The 23,091-nt window shown below is 40.0% G+C and overlaps 2 protein-coding genes across 2 annotated transcripts in view; one reads left to right on the top strand and one right to left on the bottom strand.

Annotated features, from left to right (window-relative positions):
- Positions 1-16,533, top strand: part of RNF175 (ring finger protein 175) — a 47,342-nt gene extending 30,809 nt beyond the window's left edge. The window contains exons 5-9 of the mRNA XM_063107490.1: positions 3,965-4,072; positions 7,399-7,519; positions 11,383-11,516; positions 14,428-14,533; positions 16,429-16,533. Of these exons, the coding sequence (XP_062963560.1) occupies positions 3,965-4,072; positions 7,399-7,519; positions 11,383-11,516; positions 14,428-14,533; positions 16,429-16,533 (574 nt within the window). The remainder of the gene's footprint in view (positions 1-3,964; positions 4,073-7,398; positions 7,520-11,382; positions 11,517-14,427; positions 14,534-16,428) is intronic.
- A 3,716-nt stretch (positions 16,534-20,249) lies between these two features.
- TLR2 (toll like receptor 2) lies at positions 20,250-22,604 on the bottom strand. The gene has a single exon (XM_063108088.1). It carries the CDS (start codon positions 22,602-22,604, stop codon positions 20,250-20,252), a length of 2,355 nt encoding a protein of 784 aa, XP_062964158.1.
- Positions 22,605-23,091: the final 487 nt, after the last annotated feature.

Here is a 23,091-nt window from a genome sequence, read left to right as displayed (position 1 = left end):
TAGCAAAACTATCTGGAGATAAGCTATACTGCTGTGAGTTCACATTCATTATTTAACGGTGATTCAGACATGCCTGTAAAATTTATTTCAGATATCAGCTAGTGAAGGAGAAAGAGAAGTGAAACTATTGTTTAAAATTTCTAGAGCACAATTTGCGTGTTTATTTTTAGGTCAGCTTTTGTTTCACTCCACTGTAAAATGTGTCACACACATTCTAAGATAGAGCAAGAGTTGAAAGTTTGTGTTTCAACCTGAAAATATCTAATAAATCATAAGTAATGGACAACCTATTGCTGTCGTAAAAAAGAGGCTTTAATATTCTGATGATCACTTTACTTACCATTACCAGCGTCTGAGGTTTATGTAATCCCATTGTATCATTCACAAATCTTTCCAAAATGCTTATAATCATGTAATGTGCCTACAAGTTTGCTCTTGCTCACCTTTTTCTGTGGGCAAGTTCCAAATCCTGATCAAGATAAAACTGAAATGAGATAAACAGAAAGTGTGTAAAATGCAAAATAGTAATAGGACAATGTCAAATTTTGATCTTTTTGAGGAAGAAATCATAAGCTCTTGTGAAATATTTTTATGATTATTTTGCCATGTAGATATTTGTGTTTACCCTCTGAAAAAGGAGAGACAAATATTAACTTTTCCTTCTAGTATGGAAAAGGAAAAATATGCAGTGAGAGAAATCAGATAAATAAACATAATGATAAAAATTGAAATTCAAATACATGAATTCAGATTTATGAGTATTTTAATTTAATTCCACTTCGGGAAGAGCTTTGGGGTCGTATTAGGAGACCTTCTAAACTGGTCAGTTTGGGGTCTTGAATAGCCTTTGGAGGGCCTGGTTTACCCATCAGTAAAATGGGCATATGGTCCACTTCTCCTTTTCACAAAGTGTTGTAAGTTATGTAAGATGCGTGAAAGTCTGAGTGTCAGATGAATCGAAATGTACTTGTTTTCATCCCCTGGATAATCTATGTTGTATTTCAATGAGAATGTTTGCTTTTCCACTATCTAATGAATTACCCTAGCTAAATGCAGTATTTCTGTGCACATCAGCTCACTCAGCGCAGAACTTCATTGCAAGAAATACTCAATTGCTGCCTCATTACCCTTCATGGCTCATTTATCTCAGATGGCGAAGGTGCCGTGCCCTCCACTTCTCACGCCCGCAGCACGTCCACTTGAGCTTCTGACTGCCAGCACAGCTCCGAGCCCGGGAGCACGGTCTGAGATCCAAAAGACTCCACTGACATTCTAAAGCAAACCCAGCTGCCATTTGAGGAGAAGACCACAGTGGGAGAGGCTAATTAGGGCCTCGTCTAGAACAGCAGTCAGGATAAAGAAGCTCCTGTTTATGAGAGAGAGTAGGCCCTAGGATTTCTATGGATCTTTGTTTAATCATTGTATTATAGGTGAGTCATCTTAGCTATCTTCCATTTGAAAGAGAAGGATTTCGTGACAAGCTAGCAAGGCTGGGTGAAGCATACCAGCATAGGCGCAGAAGGCAAACCCAAGAGGAGTGGTCTCCAGCACCAACACAGTTTAAAACCTGCTGTTCCTCCCCAAGAGCACACCAGGCCCGCCCCAGGGGACAGAGTACCAGAGAAGGGGAAGTGAGTTTCCTCTGTGCTACAGCTAGGTTGTCTGCCAAGCAATGAAGTTCAGGCTCAAAAATAGGCCACACGCTAGCAGAAAGAGCTGGGCTTGACCATACCAATTCCAACCCAAGGCCAAGCTTTCCTTTTGGAGGCTGCTATGAAGCAGGAACACAACTTACCTGGCTTATCTGCCTTACAGTGTAAGTCTGAGTAGCAGACTCTGCTGCTCCTGGAAACTTGTACCCCCAATAAGCAGGAAGATGCACAGAGGGTGTTGAGGTTTGGAAAATCTAACACATCTTTAACAATAATATGGCATATTGAGCATTTGATGTGCCATGTCTTTTAAACATTAATACATCATCTCACATAATCTTCAGAACAACTTTAGGAGCTAGTGTTATCATCCTCGCTTTATACATGAGGCAATCGTAGGAAGAAATGCCACGGACTATAAATTGTCCAAGGTCCTAAAGGCAGTAAGTGGAGGAGCCCAGAATCAAACCAAAGACTAGTCAATTGCAAAGCCCCTGCTCCCAACGGCATGCTGTGGCTTATTAAATTAACAAACCACTTTTCACAGAGAAATCCTGCAGTTTGAAAAGTTTTTGGTCCTGGAACATTTCTAATATTGGCACAGCTTTGAGAGAGGTTCCTCAAGGCAGGGAGAGGGTATGCCAAGAACGTGTGGAGTTCAAGGAACACACATTCTGGTGCTGGCTGGTGTTGGGGGACTGGGTAGGAAAGGACCGTCTTGGAGCTTGCCTGTTTCCCCATCCTCACCCCTTTTAGCAACATAAACTTCTGACAACTGCACTGAGCAATGATCCAAACTCTCAGCGCCGGCAAATCTAAAGAAGAGTCACTGTGGCAGAAAGACCCCAAAAACTCTTTCTGTCCCCCTTTAGAGACTCACAGCAGACTCATGGCAATTTAAGCCCAGTTGTGCAGCCTTTGCAAGTTTCTGACTCTGCATACCACACCACGGCCTGCCCCTCCACAGGCCAGGATCACTCCTGTGTGGAGGAGGCACCAGCACAGATGGCCCTGGTGTGTCAGTTGCCTGAAGTCAGAAAACATTTCACCGTAACAGTGATGTAAATGACATTCATTTCCCGGGCTAGCCCACAACCCCCATTTAAACCATAATATTTCAGAAGGTCCCTTCTAACTGGAACACAATGAAATAGAGCACCTTTTAAAATGGTGCTGAAACCTTACATGAGTAATACCAGGGAACTTAAGCATGTGGTGCAGGGGCCTCAATGAGACAAGCTGGCGAAGGTGAGAGAGCTGGGGACAGAGCTAAGGGGGAGGAGGTGAGAGAGTGGGGCCAGATCTCTGGAGGGAGACTCCGAAAGCGGTTTGGGGTGGATGGCAGGAAAAGGGAGGTGCAGGGAAAGGGCCGAGGGACAAATAGCCTCCTGCCGTGGTACACCCTTGTGAGCAACATTCTGGCCACCCCTTTATTCTCTTTGGGCACCAAGGAAAAGCTTCTCATTCCACCTGGCACCGCCCTTCTGCTGTGACCCTCCAGGAACAGAGCTGGGCGCCCAGCCTCTTCCCACAGCCTCCAGGCACAAAGCAGCCGCGCAGCCCATCGTGTAGTTTTTCTAAGGGCCTTTTTACTGCCAGTGAAGGAGACAAGCAGGATAAAGGGCTCCTTCTAGAGCATCTCCACTCTCGCCCTCTGTCCTCAGCCTCTTACTTCTCCACTTAGACCCGCTGGGAAGAAGGAAAGGCCTCAGGAGTGGTCACGGTGGGTGCTGGGATGCACAAAGGAGCCATCCACTTAACAGAAGAAAACAAGGCTGCCGCTGTCTTGTGATTTCATCCCGGGGCCCGAGGGGAGATGGGAAGAGGACTGGGCCCTCTGCTGATGATGTCTGCACTGGGGCTGGGCAGGGGGGCAGCACAGCAGGGGGGGAGAGGAACCATGGGGGACCAGGTCTCCCCTCCTGACTTCTCCCAATGTTTGCTTGCCTCCAAGGCGCTCCTACCACAACTACTCTAAACCAACCCTAGGGCCAAATAAGAAGGAGGGAAGGGAGTAGGCAGGTAGAGTAACCATTCCCCAAGTCTATTTTTATGTGAGGGATATAGGTAAATTAAAATGAATTTACACATGCATATACATAGAAACACATGAGCATAATAGTACTATTTATATATTGCTTGTTGCTATTATGTTAAAACTTTAGACTATTCTTGAGTTCAACTAATATATATTTTGTATGTTATTTAACAAATAGAATTTTAGTAACAAAAAACCAACTTATAACAATGTTTGAAAAAGACAAAATACTTTATATCATGTCCTGTGTTTCTCCCCATTTTTCATAACACAGATTGGTCTACAAATGGTTTCTTCTAATCTACAAGCTCAGCTATGCTTTTGGTGTTGTGGGTTATTTGGCTATCAGGTTTACAATGTGTGGATTCAATTTATTTTCCAAGTAAGTATCTCCAGTTAAGATATTAATACATATAGCTAAGCACTTGCTTGAACATTCACCTCATCATGTTCTCTCAATTTGGAAGCATTTAGCTCTGTAATTTTCCGTGTGCATATTTTTTATAGTAGATGTCTAGACATAGTCTTGTCATTGGGGGAAACCACTAGAAAAGGAAGAAAGGAGAGCCCTACAAAATAATTTTTTTTTAATTAGAAGCTTTAAAGAGGATCTACACTTGATTTACAAATTTAAGAGATCACCATTGAAAGTAGATCTACAATTGTGGTAGAGTAATTCTTACTGAACTTCAGATTTCTTTTCCACAAAATTTTGAAGAATTCAGATCTCCTTCTGTACATCTTCTTTCTTAAAACCTCTAGAACTACGCTATCCAACTATCCAGCTATGGAAAGCAGCTCAAATAAAAATTCTTCAGAATATCCCTCACATGAAGTTACTCTCAATCTCTGGAACCATCCAGAAATTGAAAAGCAGAGGTCATAAAAGAAGGAAGGCAATCGAATGGAGAATCTGCCCTGGGGAAAGGGCTGTTCCTAGTACAGCATAGCAATCTTATTTTATAAAGCATTTCATGAAACTTTCTCTGAAAGTAAATATTTCAGAGAGGTAACTTCGACTATTTTGTAATATTTTCTAGCAGGAATAGGATAGAAAGTAATTGCATGGATCTATTTTTGCTAGGTTAAGACAGAAATACACTGATAATGTCTTTTTTGAGCATAGTGTCTATATTGCTTTATTTTAGTGAATGTAAAAATATTTGTAAGGATTTTTATGAAACCATAGCTATCCCAAGACTATTACCTCATAAGATTTTAAGATCCTTATCCATGAATTCTCCTTCAAGGAGGAGTATCAAGAATTTAATCCCTAGATTGGGAAGGAACTACTTTTTCACTGTTCATTGTATTAAGGTTCTTTTCTATGGAGCCACAAGTTTGTTGCTATACTTTTTAACAATAAGATTATAAATACAGACTGTCCTGGACATGGAGGAAGGATAAGCTTCATTTTCCCCACTGCCCTAATTCTCAAATACACCCAGGCGAATCCTTAAAGAATTCCACCTACGTTGGAATTCCCAATTTATATCACCAAAAAATCTGTATCCTCTAAATCTACAAAGCTCTCTGCCTCTACCATTTCCTCTTCAAATTGTCAAGGCACAGAAACAAACAGAAGAAAGTTCCAGAAGCAGACCACCCAACTCTTCTCTACACTTCACTTCCTTCCCTGAATCAGTCAGACCCATTCAGGTCCACTGTTGGTATTTGAGATTGTTTTACAAATAGAGCAAACCAAATGTGCAATAATTAATATTCATAAATTAAATTGGGGGCAAATTATTCACTTTTTAAAGAGATCTTTCCCTTAAGAATGAAAAGGGGGTTATCACAGAATTCTAGTATATTTGAAATATGATTCTACTTGCAAAAAATTTTTTTCAATTAACACATGGCAATTATGGCATAGCAGCAAATGGCCTCACAATTTGAGCTTGATTTATAGCTTTGTTATATACCAATTGTCATGTTAAACAAATAATTTTTTCTAAGTCTCCATGTTTTACATGCAAGTGGGCTAATAATATCTATCTCAAACATTGATTAGAAAAGATAAAGTATTTGGAATCATTCTGTAAAGTCTGAGCTTTAAGGCAGAGATTCTCAATTCTTGCCGTATTGTAGAATCACCTGACATCCTCTTTAAAAATACTTCTGTCCAGACCCCACCCCAAGCCAATTACACTAGAGTCCTTGGGAGTGGGCCCGTGCATTTGTAAATCCCCAAGTGATTCTAATCTATGTTTAGGGCTAAGAACCATCACGCTCGTGGTTCTTTTTTTTAAGATAATTTATTATATGTACATGTGGGGTACAACATTGATTTTCAATAATTGTGTACAATGAGTGATGGTTAGATCAGGATAGTTGGCTTATTCATCATTACAATATCAATCATTCTTTGTGTCATTTGACCAATTCCTCATTAGCCCCCTCCCCTCTCCCACTCCCCTCCCCCTTTCCACCTATAGTAACCACGGTTCTTTTCTCTCTTTCTAAAAGTTCAACATATTACTGGGATTGTTGTTTCTTTTTTTTTCTCTCTGTCTCTCTTTATTGTTCATTTGTTTATTTATGGATTCAGCTCCTGGTTATAAGTGAGAACATGTGGTATTTCTCTTTCAATGCCTGGGTTGTTTCACTTAGGATAATTTTCTCCAGGCTCATCCCTGTTGCTGCAAATGGCAGAATTTCATTCTTTTTTGTGGCTTAGTAGTATACCATTGTGTATATATGCCACATTTTCCTTATCTAGTCATCCATCAATGGACGTTGAGGTTGGTTACATCACCTAGCTATTGTAAATAGAGCTGCAATAAACATGGGAGTGCAGGTGTCCCTTCGACCTGATGATTTCCAATCCTCTAGATATATCCCCAGTAGTAGAATTGCTGGATCATATGGTAGTTCTATCTGTAATTGTTTGAGGAACCTCCATACTGTTCTCCATAATGGCTGTGCTAATTTATAGTCCCACCAACAGCGTAGAAGCGTTCTCCCTTCTCCACATCCTTGCCAGCGTTTGTTATTCTCTCTTTTTTATAATAGCCAGTCTGACTGGGGTGAGGTGCCATCTCAAAGTGATTTTGGTTTGCATTTCCCTAATGATTAGTGATGTTGAGCATTTTTTCATATACCTGGTGGCGATTTGTATGTCTTCCTTTGAGAAATGTCTATTTAGCTCCTTTGCCCATTTCTTAATTGGAATATTTGGATTTTTTGCTGTAAAGTGGTTTGAGCTCTTTGTATATTCTGAATATTAATCCCTTGTGAGATGCTAGTGGTTGTTAACACTAGCTGCCCATTTGTACCACTCAGGGCCTGGGGAGCTTCAAAAACATTGCTTCACAGGCCCTGTCCCCAGAGATTCTGATGTCATTGGCCTGGGTTGTGGCGTGAAGATGGAGGTTTTCGCAAGCTGCCCAGGTCTCCCTGTACAGCCAAGCTCGAAACCACTGGTTAGAGTTGGCTTATCTCAGCACTGCAGTCCTAAGAAGCATGTGAAGACTGTCTCAGGAATTCCTTTGTCCATTTGGTACTGGGAGGCACAATTTGAGGAAAATTTAAAGAATTTAAGGTTCTTTCATTTTCAAAAAGAAAACTAAACAGATAAATGAAAAAAAAAAAAAAAATCCCCAAGGCTCTGTTAGATACTATGGCAGGAAATATTTTTTAAGCTCCAGCTGTCCTCTACCCTCGAAATGCCACATTCTTATTTCCTTATACTGTTATTTTCAATAGAATCAAAGCTAGAGATTGCATGGATTTTGGCATTGTGTCTTTGTTCTATGGCCGCTACTATGGAGCAATGGGGAGAGACTTCACTGAGATTTGCTCAGATTACATGGCTTCTACTATAGGGGTAAGTGCTGCTTTCATTCTTTGAAACCACTTATGACACATGGAGAGATGATCTCATCTTATGTATCCGCATCCATTTTCAAAAACAGGGCATTGTTTCTCCGTATACTTATGGTCATGTCCTTTGGTGCTATTTTGGTTCTCCCAACCCAATGGCTCCCTGAAGTCTCCTTGCATTAAAAATTTTTGTTAATTAATTAGAAAATACATTTCTTTCTCATATAGAGTGACTGGGGAATGTGGCATTTTTAAAAATAAAATGTTAATTATTTAGGTTATCATGTCTAGCATATTCCAACTGCCAATATTTAAAGGATTAGTAAAAGATCAACAATAACAAAAACCTTTTCTCTCTGACTGAAACTCTGCCTAATGCAAATAAAAATCATATTTGATGCTATATAAAACACTTCAGAATCAACCAATGCCTCAGGGTAATACTTATCATAGAGATCAGTTATCATTTTATAGCACCCAAAAGGAGATATAAAAAGTGTGCTAAATGTATTCTGACCATATATTGTTGCCTGGAATTTTTTAAAACATCCCTAATAGTTGCTTTTAGTTTTTGAACTCTCTTAAAATTAAAATTCAGAATGGACATACTTTCCAGTTAGATGGATTCCAGATTCAGATATAAAGAGCATTCATCTGTGTCTGACATGTGCACATCTCTTAAAAACTTACAAACCAAGGGCTCCAGGAATGACCCAGTGGTTTCAAGAGTTCTGCCTCTCTGTCCTCTACCTGTCTTTTGATGCACAGCCAAATATGAAGTAGAAAAACTAGTGTAAGTAGCAAGACAAGAGTGAACTTCTGGACTGTTCTCTCTTTCCATTTATGGGGCAGGACCAAGAGGACATGACCTTGACTTCATCCCCACGCCCTTGGTCCTTCTCCCCTCCACTCTAGGCTCTATAGTACTCTTTTCCTAGAGACTACAACTCAACTTCTCAGATGAAATGCTGCAACAACATACCTTTTGGAATTCCTATGCCATGCATCCTCAATGGGACAACTGTCTTTCTTACAAAGTTTAAGGTGAGGACAGGAAGGAGCATTTTCACTCTCAGTTCCTCCAACAAAAACTAGAAATCATATACATTAGAAATTTCCCAAATCCTCTTGTGCTGGTTTATGGACAGGAGAGGAGGAGAAGAGTTGTATGTTCTGTTCTCCAGTGAAACAGAAAGAAGAGATTTCACCTGGCAAAACAACCAGGGCTTTAAGCACCAACTTCCTGGAGACTTTTCACCTGATCCCCCCACACCAACCCTCAACATCTTGTCATCCTCTGTCATCTTCATTCCAGCTACCAAATCTATAAAAACCACTGCCTCAAGCCGTTGGCACAGCCACCAGTGACTTGGACTAGTGGGGTGTGAGAGTGTGTGTGGTGGGGGGGTGTATGTGCTTGTGACTGAGGTAAGGAGGAAGCGAAGGAGGAGCAATCTCTATTCCCATGCCAGTGTCTAGATCCCACACCAGGCTAAGTCTGAATCTCTTGGAGGGGAGCCAATGTATGTATGTGTTCTGTTTTAGAAAGCTCCTTAGGAAAAGGAATGAGCTATTGAGCCATCCCAAAACGTGAATGCATCTCAAATGAGTATTGCTAAGTGAGAGGAGCCAGTCTGAAAAGGCTACATACTGTATGATTCCATTTATATTACATTTTGGAAAAGGCACAAGTACAGAGATGCTAAGCAAATCAGTGGTTTCCAGAGTTTCAGGGAAGGAATGGGGTTGAACAGGTGAGGCCCAGGAAGTGTTTTAGAGTGGGGAAACTGTTCTGTAGAATACTGTGATGGTGGATACATAACATTGTTCATTTGCTCAGATCCACAGAACTTTGAAGCACAAATGTGAACCTTAATGTATACAAATTTAAAAAACCATTTAGGAGGCCAGAGAATCCGAGGATGGAAAGCAGACTGTGACAAAAGAATCTGACTGTATCACAAATGTATGAACTAACTCACGGAAAGGGGTGGGGGAAACAGGTGCTCTCCCCGGTAACTTTGAAATGAGTTATAACACAAGATAGTAAGACTAAAAGCAGAAGGAATGTACATAGCTCTAACTGACATAGCTGTTGCCCTCAGGGCTGTGGGTTAGCAATTCTGATGCCACTACACATGTATTTTGGAATTGAACAACTAGGTGAATGGACGGCTGATAGTGGAAGCTAGGTTTCTCACTGTCAGAGTGGCAGGTTACAGACAAGCAAGGAGAGAAGTCTAGAATGAGCTACATGTTAATGGATTAGAATTGGAGATGTATGAACTCATGTTTAGCTTAATATATGGATGGCTACATATAGAAATATTTATATATGTGTGTATGTACATAGATTGGTATATACGGACATATTACTTGCTCTGTCAGCTAAGAAGCCCTGAAAGCAATGACATCCCAGCAGCAATGAGCACACCTAGTGCCCAGATCTTGGTTTCTAATATCATCCTACAATAAAAGGAACCAGGGATCCTTGGGGAAATGGCTAATTACAGGTCTGGGCAAGGAATATACAATATCAGCCCAGAGCACCTTGTAGGGCCAGAAAATAAGTAAGCACTAAAAATAAAACAAAACAAAAAAAACCCCACAATGATGGTGGTATGTTAAAGAGACACACAGGACAACTGAAAGAGCCTCTAATGGCCAAAGCTGAAATTTGAGCAACAAGATAGTAATAGCAGTATTGAGTTATAACACAAAGTACAAAATAAATATCTGAGTCCTCACTGATATAAATAAATGATTGAATAAGTAAATAAATGGTGGAGAATAGACAAATGTGTCCAGAAGTCTATGTATTTTATGTAGATAATCAACCCTCAAGGAGGTTGTGATGGCAAATTTTATGTGTCAGTTTGTCTAGGCTGTAGTACCCAGCTGTTTGGTAAAACACTAGTCTAGATGTTGCTATAAAGGTATTTTGTAGATATGATTAACATCTATAACCAACTGATGTTAAGTGGAGGAGATTATCCTCCATGATGTGGGTAGGCCTAATCCAATCAGTCAAAGGCCTTAAAAGCAAAAACTGATGCTTCCTCGAGAAGAAAAAATTCTGCCTCAACTGAAGCATCAACTCTTGCCAGAATTTCCAGCCTGCTAACCTGCCCATAAGGTTTCTGACTTACCAGCTCCCACAAAGGTGTAGACCAATTTCTTAAAATAAATCTAATAATAATAGGCAATACAGGGTATGTGGTGTATGCGCACTCTCTGTACTATCTTCATATCTTTTATTTAAATCTAAAACTATTGTAAAATAAATATTTTATTTTTTAAAAAAAGCTTCCTAGGGATTCTAAGGCGCTGCAGTGTTGAGAACCAGTCCTCATCCACAGCACTGGAAGGTGCAGGTACCCCAAGGTAGAATTCCAAATGCATTGCCTTCGATGGCTATTAGTCTGTTTGCTCCCAATGATAACTTGGGAATTTAAAAAAAATAGATAGATGCCTGGGTTAACTCCAGATCTCTAAGTCAGAACCCCCAGGAGAATAAAGGGAAGTTTATGGATAAGATCAAAAACCTCCTGTGTGATTCTGAACTACAGCCCTGGATAAAAACTATTCATCTCAAAAGATTCCTAAATGCGGAGGTTAAATAGGAGGTTATCATTAGCAATGTGCTTTGGATCCATTTGGGATTCATTGGGTTTTTGCCTGGAAACCTTAACCCCTCTGTTGCCTTGTTCCCATAGGAAAAGGTGTCTCAAGTTCTAAACCATCTTAGAGGCAGTGGATACTCTGTGCTAAGGTCTGCCTGTACTAGTGCCCGGCAGTGGCTTCCCTGCATTCAGAGGATGGCATGTGCTGTCCTTTCCAACAGTGCTCTGTTCATTTCCCTGACAGTTCTACAGTGTCACTGGGATGCCCACAAGGAGCCTGTCAGACACTATTTGTGCCATCTGTGGGCAGAAGATCATTGTGGAGCTCGATGAGGAAGGGCTCATTGACAACACCTACCAGCTTTCATGTAGTCATGTGTATCCTTTCCATGGGAAACCATTTGTCCTTCATCAAGACTTCTTCATCCCTTCCTCTGCTCCTCCTGTCCCCATCCCCTCTGCTTTGCTTAGCCCCGTCCCCAAACTTCAGAACTTTATCCTTCAGGGCCAGTCTTTCTTTTTGAAACTTTCTGATAATCCCTGCTAAATAATGAACTGCTGATGAAGGTGAACCTCCTCCTCCAGTAATTTCCTTTTCAAGAGGGCTCTTAATGCCACATAAAGAGGAAGGCAGCAGCATCTGAGCACGGTGCTCGCTGGGGAAGTTGGTCAAAGCCATAAGTGAGCGGATAGCCAAGAAGGACCAGGGAGAGAAGGGGTTTGAGGTGAGACAAAGAGTGAAATGTCAGGTGCAGGAGGAACTCAAGGCTGTCCAGGTGCAGCCCATGTCTGAATCTCAGGGGACCAAGAAATACAAAGTGTGTTTGGCCTAGAAGTAATCCTAGGAACCTACTTGTAGCAACAGTGGTCATGGGGCAGCCAATGGAGAAAACCAAGGCTCCGGATAAGACTTGGTCTTGAAAAGAGGATAATGCCACAGGCAGTGGGGCACCTTAGATTACAAAAGGAGGCACCAAAATTTAAGCATCTAGTTCTTGGACCATTTGGCTCTTCTGCCTTTGGGTTTCATCCCAAATAGCTCCCTATTGGCTGAAGGATCTTCAGGTTGTACTCAGACAAGTCTGAGCATGGAAGCCAGCATACTCTGGGAACTCCAGTGAGATTGAGGGCCTCAACGTGCAGAAAAATGCTGGTGTCAAGACCCCTGCACAAAGCAGCCTGTGCTGCCTGAGCATGTAACTGTGGGTACCAAAGTTGTGTTTGGATTGGACAATCTGTATTTTAATTCTTCCCTAATACAAAGTAAGGGCATCGTTTATCTTTATTTTATAGTACAGTATCAACTTAATAATGTTATCACTATATACCCAGTCAGTTCAAAGATCTGGCATTATGAGATGGTTAACCATTTGTGTTTTGCCTCTGAAGCCCGCCTAATTCAGTCAGTCATACCTCGATGTGCAGTGTCTATGACTCAGTTCTTTTTAATCTGAACAGTTTCCATGCATTCAATCCTGAGAATAAAAAACTGGACCAAATGCATCTCAAAAGTAATAAGAGCTTTTACACCAACATTTAAGCCTTAAACTTTTAAGGAAGGAAACACAAATATCCCATATGGAGTTCTATAGTGGTTTTTCAGTGTGGTGCCCTTCCCAAAAAACTATCATTCTTTGTAGAAATTTTCCAAGTCTGGCCATAGTTTTAAATATGATTTACTTTTCAAATGTTGGAACAGAGCCCTTTCTGCCATTTGCAAGTGGAAATATTTTCTCTCTCCACCATTAAAAGCCCTTAGGGACTGTTGTACATGTGTGCATATGTAATGTAAAATGTAGTCACCTTTAAATTTGCTTTGCAGGAAGTATTATTAATGGCCCCTTTTAGCATGAGTCATATTAGCGAGGAGTGGACAAACATGAATCATATTAACGAGGGGAGGTTATCTGAGTATTGCTCTGCGGCAGTTCTACCAGTGTGGAAGTTTTTCAGCACTGAGATTTTGAAGATGAAAGAGAATATTAAAGAGAACGTGGACACTTCAGTGTTGGTTCAATGACCCCTGAATTCTATACCTATGTGGAAGTTGGGCCTGTACTCCAGACCTTTTGAATGCAGGGCTATATGGATTTTGGTTCAAAATTTTTAATACATCACTTTATATTAATCCAAGCATATTGCAAAAATGACCCAATTCCAAGAACATAAAATAGTGGAAACTCTTAGTTTCAGAGATCTAATATTGAGGGATTACACACATGGCCTTTCCTCGGCTACTTCTCCATGGTCCACTGCTTGTTTGCAAGGGAACTTCTGCATCCTTGCAGGTCACATGGGCATGTAATAAGCCAGTGAGAAGATCATGCAATCTTGACCAAAAAACCACATTGGGAGCAGCAATCATAGAAATAAATAAGTCAATAGGATGGATCTCATTATAGTTAATCATTTTATCCAAACTTGCAATATTGGGGAGGTTGAAAAATATATACATTTCCAAAAACACTTGATTTTGAGTGATTTATTCAAATATTCATTCAAAAAATATTTCGTAGGCATTGCTTAAGGTTCTGAGGACTCAGAAGATGAGTGAAACATAGTGCCACAGGTACCATATCCTCTAGGAGAGACACAAAATACACAGAAAATTATGATACATTAGAGCAAGTCCTCAGTGCTGTGAGAAAACACAGCATTCACTCGCAGCTTTGGGGCAAAGGGTCAGACTGTCTGGACAAGGTGAGGTATACAAATGAATCTGTAAATGCCTAGAGTTTGAGAAGTTAAGTTTATTAGGTTTATATTCTATTAAAAATAATTGGTTCCTTATCAGTAGTAAAAAGTTGAGGTAAAAACTTACGAAGTTAATAGAAATATTTGTAAGTTTATGACCACAACTAATTTAAACTTGTCTAACTGCCTTAGACAAGTCTGATTACATAGAAAGTAATGAATATGCACAAAAAGTAGAATGGGAAATGCTGTGATAATGCACGAGAAACGCACAGTAAATGAGGTAGGAAATATAGGGAACTATAGTGATACGTTTGCATAAGACATTACTGTAAAAAATCACACTCTTTTTCTCATTTAATTCTTACCAGAATCAAGTGGGGCAAGAATAAGTAAGGCCAAGAAGCAAAGCAAATTTCCCAGCGTCATAAAACTAATGCACCCCCGACTCCAAGCTCGCTATCCTTGAGGCTCCATTGTCCTAAAGAATCTCCCTAAAAAAGAGACCTTTTTGACATGCACAATCATTTCCATGTCATCACGAACCAGACATCGCCCTTTAATATCTAGAAACTTCCCCAACAAGATGTTTCAGCTTTCATGAATTCTGCGTCCGAGGTTGGTGTATCATCGGTAAAAAGCAGACTTTCCCTTACTGCAAAGAGAAGGTAGATTTGAAGAGGATGATCAGTAATCCATATCCTTTTTTAAAAATTATAAAATATTATCGTAAAAGTTTCTAGAGAAGCATTCTTCAATCTAAACTTTCATTATCTTTGAATAGTTTTAGTAAAAAACATTTTGTTTTCCCCAACCATTTCAAAACAACTTTAGGTCTCTCTTTTTCCTCTGTGCCTATATTGCTAAGAAGCTTAGGAAGTTAAAGGCCAAAAAACATCCCACTCCTTATTGTTCATATTTTCCATGTTAAAGGCTTTAGTGGAAACGTGATGGGACATTGCAAAAGATAGGTAAAATATGTGGAAGAGTAATCAAGATAGAAAGACGGATAGATGGGTGGGTGGATAAATAGATGAATTGGAATTAAAATTTTAAAAGCCCCAAATGTGAACTAGATTATAGGAAAATATTTTAGGGAGTACCAAATTTTATTATTCCTAGAAATGAGTAGCGGTTGTTTTCCTCTCTGGAGTTTGGCTTTTTAAATTCCTTGTCATGCTTCATCTCTTAGGCTAAACCCTAGTGATAATGATATTGAAAGAAAACAAGTATCTACTGATTTTGTCAGCTTATGGCAGCAACTAGGATATTTAAAGACACCAGGAGGGATGCCCAACTGATTAAACCTAAGTCCCATTAAGGTCAAAGGAAGGTAATGGCCCCCATCCAGAGCGGATTAGAAAGACTTAGTCCTCAACCTCACTGTCCCAACACCCTAGTGTATCTCTTCTGGGAGGTAAACGGGATTAAAACATATCTCCCCTTAAGCAGAAGAGCACTGAGAGGTTAACATCATCAACTGGCCAAGTACTCTGTCTTCTCATAAAAGACAGCCTCTCTGCACTTTCTGAGCAACAGTCCCCTGGATTTTACAGTGCTGAAGGAGACGCCTTCCTTGCTCCCAGCTCCCCTACTCACCAACTCTAAGTGAGCAGTTCAGCAGTGGCTACCGGCAGCATTGCCCCCATCCCCAAGCACTGCCAATCAGGGAGAGATTTTCAAGCAGGACATCAGAGGAGGCGGCATTGGTGGGTCTTTGGGTCTCAGGGCCGTGCCATGGCAATAGCCCACCGTCTGCAGCCACCCACTCCATCCACAGTGCCACTCAAGCACAGCCTAAGGCTGAAGGTGTATGATGCTCCTTTCTCCCTACTTTTCATCCACTGTCCCCGACTTCCCTTTCTAACATGAGGAGACCGAGTTCAGAGCAGCTTTTGGTTAGTAACTTATAAAATTGCAGTATGTAAATCTTTATTATAAAATTGCTGATAATATGATCATAAATGTCACCTTAAGTGACAGTTTAAATAACAAAGGGCAATTTGTGTCTTCATATAATCTCGAGAGAATAAACTGTTGAATATCACATGTATTCTTTTTATCGAGACTCAGTATAAAAAAGAGTAGTCAATTTGTTTGTAAAATTGCCATCAGGGATACAATGCACTAATTAAGTTTCCTTAGCACAATTTATCAAAGATACCAGAAAAAGGTATGTCTTATCTGATGAACTAGTGCTGGTATACGATGAGTTCCCTATGATGTGCTGGCTACAGGAAAGCCTGGAGCTAAGTTTTTGCTCGTTTATAGCAGCTCCCACTATCCTTGGTTTTCCAATATAGTCATTTCCTTCTTCCTCTTTCTTTTAGCATGTACCCTTTACTTTATTCTTGTTTTATAGTTTTGGATTTTATTGTAAACAGTCTCAATTTATTTTCAGAAATTGGATGTTCTGTAAATAACAATGATAACCATAATGCTATAAAAATCATGTAAGGGACTTTTAATTGAGCACATGGAATTAACAAGAAAGGAAATACACATACATTGCTTATTACATTTGCAAATGATATTTATGAATATTTCTGCTACTTGGTTGTACATAAAACAACCTCCTTAACAGAGATTTAGCTAGGAGCACACACATTTTTTGTATGGACAAATTTTTCATTGGCTTCGTTACTTGGTGGCCTGGCAACCTGTGATGATAGGAATAGTTCAGGCATTAACTGTTCTCTAGGACTGGAATAGTACCGCACACCTACCCCAGAAGCAATGTATTGCATGATTGAAACATTTAAAAAATCTTTGGTCCTACATTTAATATTGATATTCTTTTTTACTTTTAGAGATGCTCCTAAGAGTTAAGAAAACTAAGTAAAATTTGGTGTCATGCTTAAAGCAGTTTGTCTATGTGGAATGAATTTAAAGAGAAGCTGAACAGTGGAATAAACAAAGCGTGCTTTTTAATCTTTCTTTTTTATTACAAGTGTTTTCTAACCCATGTATGCAACACATTTGTTACACTCCATTGTGGACATTCCACCTCTAGTTTGGCTGATAATGATCTCTTCTGTTAAGCGTTTCAGAGGTTTACAAAGTACTCTCACATACGACTTTTAGTTGTAATTAATACCTTCTCATCAGTTCAACATCTTCAAAGAAGTAGGTAGAATCATCAAGTAATCTATGGCTTAAGGATATCGTCTTTTCTGCCCTCTGTGCTTGTCACCACGTGGCTGTTTTGGCACCACAAAGCCCTTCTATTGCAGAGGGGATTACTCTCAAAGCCTGTGGCACAGGGTGCCATGCCTACTCAGTGGGCCACAGCTACTCTGGGGTGCCGGGCACTACCAAATGCACTCAACCTATCCAAGGACTGCACTAAAGAGGAAAGAATCACTCTCTTCTTTTGTGCTGCTCTGTTCACATCCACACATACACACACGCCCATGTGCATGCACAAGGACATGCACAATCATTCTATTGCAGGACTCTTTTATTTTTTTTATAGCATTTATCAATACCTGGAATCATATCATAAATTCATTTGTTTATTGTCTGTCTTCCACTCTATGAAGGCAAGGAATTTTATCTGTTTTGTTCCCTACTATATCCCCAGAACATAGAGGAGTGTCTGGCACATAATAGGAACTAAATAAATACTTGTTGAAAGAATAAATTAATCTGGCAGAAGGGAACAAAATTAACTGGAAGACCAGTCAGAAAGAATTAACCCAAGAATGATATGTTGGTCTCCCAAAATTAATTCATTTTAAATCACTGGTCATTTGTTATACAGCCAACACTATACATAACACCAGACATCTACTATGCAATACATGAAACCATAACACTTGTATGAAGTACGAAGGAAATACAGCAATTGTTCTCCTTGTCCAGGTATTCACAGCATACTTCACTTAATGCTATTCAAAGTTCCATCATCAAGATAACTCATACTAAGATTTCTACCTGTTGAAAATTTTCCTTCTCCAAACTGCCCAATGCTTCAATATTACAATTGGTTCACCATCCAGATTACTGGAAGATTTAGTTCTGGATTATTACTCTACACAGCAAACATTTCAATAATTCAATACTTATTACATGCTAGGCATGTTCACGGGTTAAGGAGATAAAACAGAATTCTCGAGCTCACAGTCTATCGACAAATAAAAGACCTCACATTCGGATAAAGCACTAGCTAAAAATCAGTTTTTCTTCTGTGGAAAAGGGAACCCTTAAATGGATCTCTGGTGTATTTGCCACTTACCTTTTATGGACAGCTGCATGAGGGTAGTTTTAAGAACTTGTTAGACCTCTAGGCAAAAAAACAGTATTTCTCTGCATAGAATTCAAAATGACCCTTAGAGTTCAGAAATGTCAGATAATCACCAAATAATCTCAGGGACAAAAGTGAAGACGTGATTTTCTTTATACAGTTTTAGTATTTACAATCTAATACCAATTTTGTAAAGTAGTATATATATTGAAAAAAAGATTGGAGAGCTACACACTACAGTTACCAGTGTTTACCCTAAAGTGATGGGATAAGAGCTGACTCATTTTTTATATGTTCTTGTCTCTTTTCCAAAATTTCTGCAATGAACATGTTTAACATTTGCACTAAGAAAAAATAAAGATTATTCTTCAAAGATTATTTTAAATTTATCAGCTTACTACAAAGCTATTTCTATTGCTGTTTTTAAGGACTTGAAATTCAGTATCTAGATCAAGTCAACTTTAAATCTATCTGATTCTCATAGTTAACATGGTGCTTTATTAACATGGCAGGAAAAAGAGAAGTAAAGCAGAAATTTCGTTATTGTGTTTGGTGTTTGTAGCTTCTACTCAAGTTTCCTTCTTCTGAACTTGCCCATCTTTTGCTTGGGCTGGCTATTGTTTCCTCCATCATGCTCTCCTGGGAGTGTGTATGAGAGTAGCAGCACTATGTGAGTTCCCCAAGGACTAATGCCTGCTATGCACTTAATGAACTTATTTCTTTGGGGTATTTTTCTGCAGACGGCAGGATCTTTCATATCCCTGCTGGTACCCATAACAGAAAAAATATCCACTTAGTAGTCCTACTATATAAAGCAATGAATCACTTCCTGGAAAATAATAATAATGATGATGGCTAACATCTACCACACACATCTCTAACCCTGCATTTGTGGTTCCCATTCTCATAGGCCTGGTCCTCTTGCCTTCCTCATCCCTCTAGAGGGAATGGTGACCAAGGGGCATGTGCTCAGAGCGCATTTCCATTACTGCATTCCATACTCTCACTAGCCCAGGGTGTACAGATCAGCACCCCCGTCTTAAAGGACAGGAAAACATTTTGGATCAGGTCGAGTGAATTGCCCAAGATTACACATCTACTAACCCACATCCTTCTCCACCAGAGACCGATTGGACCATGTAGACCCAGTTCTGGTTGAGAATTGAGCAGCGGTCAAAGGGTTCACTTCCTTTCACGTGCCGTTCCCAGCATAAGAAAAAAGTCACACAGAATCAGTAAATAGTTCTCAGCAAAGAATGTTCCATCAAAATTAATGTATTATTAAATCTAGATTATAAAAATTAACATATGGTATCTATCTTTAAATTATTGTGTATCAAACTATTTTCAAGTAATTATGAGGACCTTCCAGGTACATGCTTTTTTAAGGATCTATTTAGCTCACATGTACTTTTTTAAATTTTCAGAAGGAAAAGGAAAGGAAGACCTTATTAGAATTAGAAACAAGACGACTTCAAAGAAGAAAAAAGCCACAAAATACAGAAGACTAGAAAACAGGAACTGAGAGCCAGAGCAACTAACACTAGTTGGAACCTAACAAGTGGTTGAAGGCTGAGGAAGATGAGAGTTAGGACAGGGGAGGCTTCTTTCAACTTCTTCTAAACTGAGTATTTTATTTACCTGAGTACTTTTGTTTTTGTGGAAAGACACCATTTACTGTACCTTGTGTTATGTACCCTCTCTCAAGTCTATGGCTGGAGGAACCTATCAAATACCCAAAAAAGACCCAGTTCCCATGAAAATATACCCTCTAGATATTTTGCATCCTGTGAAGGCGAATGTGGGCACACAGCACTTTTTTCTAGGAAAAGCAACACGTGTGGCTGAGTGCCCCAAACGTTTTGCCATGTTGCTCTTGAGAGCAGTCACACAGAGAAGTGCCATCTGGGTTGTGTGGAGAATGCCCTGTGTAGCCACAGGTGAGTCTCTTCACGGAAAGCTGACCGACTTGACACAGACATTGGAAATCTTCAGTTCAGCTTTTATAAAACAGCACTTGAGAAAAAGAACAGTTTTAGTAGTTTTAATAATCAAAGTCCTCAAATGACAGTACATTCACGTGGTTTTTATATAATCATATCAGAATGAATTTAGGTACAATTAGCGATAGAAAGACCACAACTAGACCAAGACTAGCCTCTACTAGAAGCCTAGGACTTTATTGCAGCTCTCAGATTTAACCAGAACCCTTCCTGCCGAGCTTCATCACTGGGCCACTCCAGGTAGGTCTTAGTGTTCATTATCCTCCGCAGCTTGCAGAAGCGCTGGGGAATGGCCTTTTTCTCAAGGGGCTCCAGAAGAACAAGAATGGCAGCGTCATTGTTCTCATCAAAGAGACGGAAATGGGAGAAGTCCAGCTCGTACCTGCACCACTCGCTCTTCACAAAGTTCTCAGAAAGCACAAAGACAGTTTTGTGGCTCTTTTCAATGGAGTCGATGATATTGTCAATGATCCACTTGCCAGGAATAAAGTCTCTCTTATGCAGACACAGCTTGAAGGGGGGATTGAAGTTCTCCAGCTCCTGGACCATGAGGTTCTCCACCCAGTAGGAATCCCGTTCACTGTAAGAAACAAATGCATCATAACAGATGTCCCTGCTGGGAGCTTTCCGAGGCTTCCTTTTGGCCTGGAGCCAGGCCCACATCATTCTCATGTACCACAGTCCATGGAAACGGTGGCACAGAACCCCGATGAGCAAGATCAACAGGAAAAGCACACAGCACATGCCAGACACGAGTGCTGCCCTGTGGCATTCTGAAACTGAGAGATGGGTGTCCTGAACCTGCTGGCCCCTCACGTGGGACGGAGAGTCACACAGGTAGTTTTCTGGCCAGTCAATCAGGACCTCAGCCAGGGCCTGCTGCTCCTGAGTGAAGGACAGGAATTCACAGGAGCAAATGAAATTGTTGCCACCAGCTTCCAAAGTCTTCAGTTTGTGAAAAGAATCAAGTTGCTCCTTAGAGATAGTATTTATTGTATTCCTACTGATCTTCATGACTACTAACAGGGGAAAGAAGGAGGCATCTGGTAGAGTCTTCAACTTGTTTTGGGAAATATAAAGTTCTTTGAGTTGTGGCAAAATCAAAGAACACGAATTGAGATTGTTATTGCTAACATCTAAAATTTCCAGTGTCTGGGGAATGCAGTGAGTTAAACTCTGTATTCGTGTGCTGGATAAGTTCAAATATTTCAGCTTTTCTGGCCAGTAACAAGTTTCAGGCATAGAATGAAAATTGTTCTTACTGATATCAAGATTAGTCAGGTTTTTCAGAGTAAGCAAAGTCTCTCCAGTTTTTTCTAATGATTTCAAATGATTTTGTCTTAAAATTAAGGTTTGTAGGGAAGGCCAGGCATCCTCACAGGCTGAATTTTTCAACCGATCTTCGACCATCAAATTTTCACTGAGATCCAAGTATTCTAATGATTTTAAGTGTCTTGAAAATAAACAAGGAACCAGAAAAACATGACTGTTTTCTACCGTGATTCTTTTAACTCTTTCTGTGAGTGAGTATACAGTACTCAGATCATAAAATGAGTAAAAATTTGGAATACGCAAACTTCGTATTGTTAATGTTTCTACTTTACCAGAGTCTTCAACTCTGTATGCGTCAGAGTCTCTGAAATCACCGATTCCATCAAGGGTACAGTCATCAAACTCTAAGTCTAATAATCCAGAAGCGTAACTCAGCATTTTTATAATTTTATTAAAACTTGTATCGGTGATTTCCACATTTCTAAATGTAAACTTTTTTAACAATGGACTTGTTTCACTTATGGATAGCTCTGGAAAACAGAGAGGCCTCAAATTAGTATCCCTCAGTTCCACATGTTCCACGGAACTTAAAAGATCTACAAAAATCTCGGGCAGTAAATTAGGCTGTTTCATATAAAGGATCAGATGACTTATGTTCTGAATTGATTTTAAACTGGTTGGCTCATAACTCTGGAGATTTGAAGCATCAATCTCAAGTTTCTCAAGAAAGGTGAGTCCAGCAAAATCCTTTCTCTGAATCTTAGAGAAGTTATAAGTATTTCCTACTCTCAGGATTTGCAAATTTGTGAGATGAGAAAAAAGAGATGTTTCCCCAAGTGTTTTGTAAGGATTTCCCAGCAAGTTTAAGAATTTTAAGGAAGAAAGGGGCTTGAACCAGGAGGGTAATAAATTAGATAAGTGATTATAGGCTAAGTCCAAATGTTCGAGACTGCCCAGGGGTAAAAAAGAGTCTTCGTCTATTGTGTTAATTCCATTAGACATTAGCATCAGAACTTTGAGGTTCACACACCTCTGCAGGTCACTGTTGCCGATACGGGTGATCTCATTGTAGGACAGGTCAAGGCTTTTCATAGCTGCTGTGATCCCTGAGGGGATGGAGTTTAAAGATCTGGAGCGGCCATCGCAGACACCAGCCGAGTCACAAGACAGAGAAGCTTGATCAGGGGACCCTTCCTTGGAGATACTGATTGCAGCCCCTAAGGCCAACACTGTCCACAAAACAAGTGGCATTGTCCAGTGATTCAACCTGCAAATAAAAGAGGTTCAAATGGGTAATTGTGTTTGATAGCATATTATAATTCCGATTCTCAAGAAGTGTTTTATAAGGCACAACACATACATACACACACACACACACACACACACACACAGAGGAAACAACAGAGAGGTGAATGAAACATACAAATGAGGATAAAAAATGAATTCCCCAACACATCCAACAACACTAACACATATATATGGCCACTTAAAGTGACTTAAAAGCACAACCATATGGGAGCATAGAGCAGGACTCAATAAACATGGGTTGAAAGAATGAGTGAATGAATGAATGGAGGAATGCAAGCAGTTTAACAAATAGACGAGGCTTAACCATATGGATTTACAACCTCCTTTTTCTGCACTTCAAACCTTCTTATGTTTAAGCATGCCTCTTCCCTCTGTCAGTGCCCCCTTAATCACCGAGATCTCACAGAACCAAATCATAGCACTCACTGGA

Source organism: Cynocephalus volans, chromosome 9, assembly GCF_027409185.1.
Source record: "Cynocephalus volans isolate mCynVol1 chromosome 9, mCynVol1.pri, whole genome shotgun sequence".
In the NCBI taxonomy this organism is placed as follows: Eukaryota; Metazoa; Chordata; class Mammalia; order Dermoptera; family Cynocephalidae; genus Cynocephalus; species Cynocephalus volans.
The sequence above is the reverse complement of the archived record's forward strand: the minus strand, read 5'-3'. Positions and strand labels throughout refer to the sequence as shown.